We start from the raw sequence: 5293 nt of genomic DNA, 5'->3' as shown, positions 1-5293 counted from the left end.
CCCCCCCCCATTTTAGAAACGGGGTCTTGGTCTTACTCAGGCTGGTCTCAAACTTGTGAGCTTGGGCAATCCACTCACCTCGGCCTCCCAGAGTGCTAGAATTACAGGCATGAGCTACCGTGCCTGGCTGATACAATTTATATTTTTAAAGAACAGAATCTCAAAGATTGCTCTGTTTGTTAAATTTTGCTTGTCATCTTGCAGATCAAAGAAAAAGCATGAATTCCAAAGTAATCTGCAAGATCATTTACCAGGCATCTGGGGAGTTCATTGTCAGGAGATAAAATGGAAATTAGTTAAGATAGTGCTGTGTTCAGTAGGCAGTAGCATGCTTTGATTTTAACCACTTACGTTGGAAAGCTCCCCCAAATTCATTTATTCTTTTATTCAGAGAAATGCATATTGGGTGCCTGCTGTTTCCCAGGCTGTGTACTAGATGCTGGGACACAAGAGTGTGCCAGGCAGGTCCCTGCCTGTCTAAAGGCTGACATCCTAGTGGGGAAGGTGGCTAATGCAGAAGTGATCACAGATCAGGATGTATGGGGATTAGCAAGAGCAGAGGCTTGGGGTCAGGGAAGGACTGGGGCTCAGAGTGTTCAGGAAAAGCCAGGAGCACAGTGTGGTTTAAAATAGGCTGAGCGGAGGGGAGGATGGTAGGAGATGAGTCACAGGGGTGGGCAGGAGTTTGGTTTTTATTTGAAAATCAGGAAGAATTTGTGGTAGGCTGTATGTCCATCCCGCCTCTTCATCACAGCATGGCAGGTGTAAAGCATCTTGACAGCTTGCGATAGTGTGGATATATAGTAGAACCTCTGTAAGTTGATCCCAAAGGGACTGTCAGTGTATGGAAGTGGTCACCGTAAGGAACTAGACCTTCCGCATTGATATGTTCATGTCATACGTGTCTGGTTTATGAAAATTAGGTCAACTCAGGGAGGTGGTCAGTGTAGGGAGGTGATCAGTGTAGAGAGGTGGTCAACTATGGAGGTTCTACTGTATATACTTAGGATACAGGCAGGTGGGGAAAAAGCAGTCCTTGCTCCCATGGACCATATATTCCCAGACCTTTGGAGTTGATGATTCTGCTCTCAGCTGTGATCCGTCCTCAAGGACCCTTTGTTCCTTAGAGATAGCCATGGAAGGAGGCTTAGAGGGCATTGAGAGCTTCACAGAGGCTCTCTCCAAAACTTGTAGGTTTGGGCTTTGATTCTGTAAGGGAGCTGTTGTAGCAGCGAGGCCCCTTCTGTTCCTTTGTGCAAAAGAAAGTAGCCTGAGTTTTCTGCCCCCTCTTCATGCCTGTCTTGTCTTCTGTCGCTTCTGAGGGAATGGGAGGTGCTGTTCATTTGGGAGGAGGGAGCGCCTTGAAGGAGTTGCTAAGGGCATTCCACAGTGGCAACACCAGGGAGGTCTAGGAGTATTTCAGTTGGCTTTGGGAGGGATTTGACAGCTCCTCAGAGGTGGTTGGTCTTCCTTCTAAGACACATTCTTATAGCAGAACAGGGCAGCTTTATCCACAGCCTGCTCTGGGTGAGACTCAGGAACCAGATGAGAAGGGAGGCTCCGAGAAGCCTGGTACTTAAGGCTGTAAAGCCAAGACCTATGCCTGAACATGCATGAGCCGTGTAAGTCAGGACAGCAGAATAAGGAGTCGTAGAAATACCACATGTTAATTGTCAGGTTCATAAATACTCAACCAGAGTGAGCCTGTGAAGGCTCTTGCACAAATCAAGGCATGTTCTGGAGAATCTCAGCGCATGTTTTTTGACCCTTAAAAGAATTTATTTTTTTTGTTGGGGAAGGTGGTTTATTTTACAGACATACACATACAATAATGTAAAAATACAGAAAATATTTTATTACTGCCTACCAAGTTTAATTAAAAATAAAAAAAATGCTCACATGAATTGAATGCCTGTTGTGCACCAGGCACCATTTAAGTGCTTTTTTGTAGACGCTCTTTTTATCTCCATCGTACTGATGAGAAAACTGAGGCTCATAGAAGGTAGTACCTAGCCCAGGTTCACACAGCTGGGAAGAAGCCAAGCCGAGCTTGGAACTGAGACAGTGCAACTCCATACTTTGTCCCTTCCAGGCTTTATATTGGAAAGCAAATCTAATTTCCCTGTAATAAATAGATAGGGAAATGATTTGTAAATGATTTCCTGGGCTTGCTGTAAGGAAAAGAAACCCTTTTTTTACTTCCCTGATGAGCAGTTTCATGGAAGGCCCTTGAGAAGGTCAGGTCTTGACACCAGACACAAGTCAGGGTGGGATGGGACAGGTCACAAGAGCTACGGACTGATGAGCCCCTGGTAGTGCTGCTTTAGGTGCTTTTTCTTTGCTTCTCTTGACACCTGGGGGTCCCTGCTGCTTCTCAGATGTGTCCTGTCCAGTCCAGATCTTCACCCACCTGGTTGAAGCTATAATTCCCCTTGAGGCAATCTCTTCCCTTGAGCGCGCTGGCTCCAGCTCAGCTGTGTTCCCTCTGGCGGGAGATGTGGTTCTTCAAGTCTCAGCAGAGAGATAGCAGTTGGAATGTATGAGAAGCTGGTAATTTCCAGCATGCTGAGCAAACAGTTAGATATTTTCAGGGTATTTAGTTTCAGTTTGTGTTGTAATCCAGGATCACAGAGAGTTGCAAATGGCCTGCCTGTGTCCTGCCCCCTAAATATGCTCTGATTTCCCCTGGGTTACTTTCTCTTAAAAATAAAAATTAGATGCTACTTGTTTGAAATACACTTAAAATGTAACATAAAAAGTCCATTTTTTTTTTTTTTTCTGCTTCTCTTTGAAACTTGGGAAGACTTGGCAGTTTGGGCCCGCATTCCTACAGGGTCACTTTGGATAGCAACTCAGTTTTCTACTTCCCTGAAGTCTAATTTGTTCCCATTGCTGTATGCCTGGCTGGAGTTCATGGTCTAAGAAATCTGAAAGGCCTCCTCACTCTTGCCAGCTGCCCAGCTACTATTTGGGTTGAGGCTGGGGCATCATTTTTGTGGTAAACTTACCTCCTGGATGTCCCTCTGCCGGCTCTGCTGTCACCCATAGCATGGCCTTCAGTGTTGCCGATTCTCACTGTGGTTACTGGTTCCAAAACAGCGGCTGCTTGCATTTTTGCTCTGACAGGTCTCTGCATAGGATGTGGGCATGTAGGGTATCCATAGTAGGAAGATGGACCTGGCCTTGAATGGGAGGTGGAGGGTGCCCAACCGAAGGCCAATGGGCTGTTTTTTAGTGATTTTCTGTATGAATTATCTCACATTCAAAAACATGCACCTCCTCTTAGGGATATGATTTTCCAAAGTTCTTCTACCCCTGTTTGGAATCTCAAGTGAGAGAAAGGCAGCCCCTCCCTCACGTTCCTGTGCAGCTGAGTGAGATCTGGGGAATAATAACCTTTTTGAACGTATTGTCTGGGATACGGTGACTGGTTTCTTACTCCACCAACTGAAAAGCAAAGGGAATTTATTTTTTAATGGAATAAATGACTAAGTCTATGCAGCCTTTTAACATTTTAGCTAAGCTTGGTTGTTCATGTTCAGTTCTTAGGATAGAACCTGTCTGTGAAGTGGATCATTAATTAGCCATTCAAACCAAGTCGTCTTAAGAAAATAGGATGCGTGTTTGAGAATCCTGGCAAATGCACCAGGCTATTTTGGTTCCCGTTAAGAAAATAAAGCAACCTTGGAAATTGCTAAAGTTGACTTAAAATAGTCTCTTTCTCTGTTACCCTCCTAGGGCCTGGGTTCCAATAAATAATTGCTACCTCATGTCTAAAGAAATTCCTTTTTCTGTGAAAAAGACGAAAAGCATCTTCAACAGTGCCATGCAGGAGATGGAGGTGTACGTGGAGAACATCCGCAGGAAGTTTGGCGTTTTTAACTACTCTCCATTCAGGACGCCCTACACGCCCAATAGCCAGTACCAAATGCTGCTCGATCCCACCAACCCCAGTGCCGGCACTGCCAAGATAGACAAGCAGGAGAAGATCAAGCTCAACTTTGACATGACGGCGTCCCCCAAAATCCTGATGGGCAAACCCATGCTGAGCGGGGGTACCGGCCGCAGGATTTCTCTGTCCGATATGCCACGTTCCCCCATGAGTACAAACTCTTCGGTGCACACAGGCTCCGACGTGGAGCAGGACACTGAGAAGAAGCCCACATCCAGCCACTTCAGTGCCAGCGAGGAGTCCCTGGACTTCCTGGATAAGAGCACAGGTCAGCCCTGGTGGGGAGGGGTAAAGGGAGGAGGGGACTGATTGGGTACTTGGGTGGTTTCCTCAGGTGTCTGGTCAGTTGGGAACCACAGGGGAGCACATTTTTATAAGTAACCGGATGGGATTCTTGCTATGAGTATTCCCAAGAGGCTTGGGGGCTGGAGATCATTTCTACAAGTGGATAGATATGGCTGCACATCCATCAGAGTTCACTTCAAATGTCCACTGCCTTTTGAATGAATCACAACTTTTCATAACTCTTTTCTCATTCCCCAAATTTTTGTTTTGGTACGACACCTGTAGCAATGGTTACAGCACTAGCCACATGCACTGAGGGTAGCAGGTTTGAACTTGCCCCGGGCCTGCTAAAACAGGTTGACAACTACAACCAAAAAATAGCTGGGCATTGTGGCGGGCGCCTGTAGTACTAGCTACTTGGGAGGCTGAAGCAAGAGAATCCCTTAAGCCCAAGAGTTGGGGGTTGCTGTGAGCTGAGATCCTCTGGCACTCTTTTGAGGGCGACATAGTAAGACTGTCTCAAAAAAAAAGAAGAAAATTGTTTTAATTGAAAGTTTCTTTTTCTACCAAAACAATACATTCGCACCAAATATTCAAATGTTAGTGAAACATAAAAAAACTTGAAAATAGGGTGGTGCTGTGGCTCAGTGAGTCGGGCACCAGGCCCATGTATCAAGAGTGGCAGGTTCAAACCTGGCCCCAGCCTAACTGCAACAAAAAATAGCAGGGCATTGTGACGGGCACCTGTGGTCCCAGCTACTTGGGAGGCTGAGGCAATAGAATCACCTAAGCCCAGGAGTCAGAGGTTGCTGTGATCTGTGACACCATGGCATTCTACCCAGGGTGATAAAGTAAGACTCTGTCTCTTAAAACAAACAAACAAAAAATAAAACAACAACTTGAAAATAATACTGTCGCCCCCAGAGCTATCCCACTCCCTTATTAATCACTTTGGTTTACAATTGTGCTGTGTTTTTGACACAAACTAAGGTGCAGTGGTTAAGAATGTAGAGGTGGCTCGGCACCTGTGGCTCAAGCGGCTAAGGCGCCAGCCAC

General features: G+C 45.9%; 1 protein-coding gene across 5 annotated transcripts in view; it reads left to right on the top strand.

Annotated features, from left to right (window-relative positions):
• The window catches only part of ZMYND8 (zinc finger MYND-type containing 8), a 131962-nt gene that overhangs the window by 65916 nt on the left and 60753 nt on the right, over window positions 1–5293 (top strand). For all 5 annotated transcript variants that reach the window (XM_023511942.1, XM_023511941.1, XM_023511939.1 and 2 more), the window contains one exon: window positions 3739–4220. In XM_023511942.1, coding sequence (XP_023367710.1) covers window positions 3739–4220 — 482 coding nt within the window. The remainder of the gene's footprint in view (window positions 1–3738; window positions 4221–5293) is intronic.

This window comes from Otolemur garnettii, unplaced genomic scaffold, assembly GCF_000181295.1.
Source record: "Otolemur garnettii isolate 467f Iridium unplaced genomic scaffold, OtoGar3 scaffold00023, whole genome shotgun sequence".
NCBI lineage: Eukaryota > Metazoa > Chordata > Mammalia > Primates > Galagidae > Otolemur > Otolemur garnettii.
The sequence above is the reverse complement of the archived record's forward strand: the minus strand, read 5'-3'. Positions and strand labels throughout refer to the sequence as shown.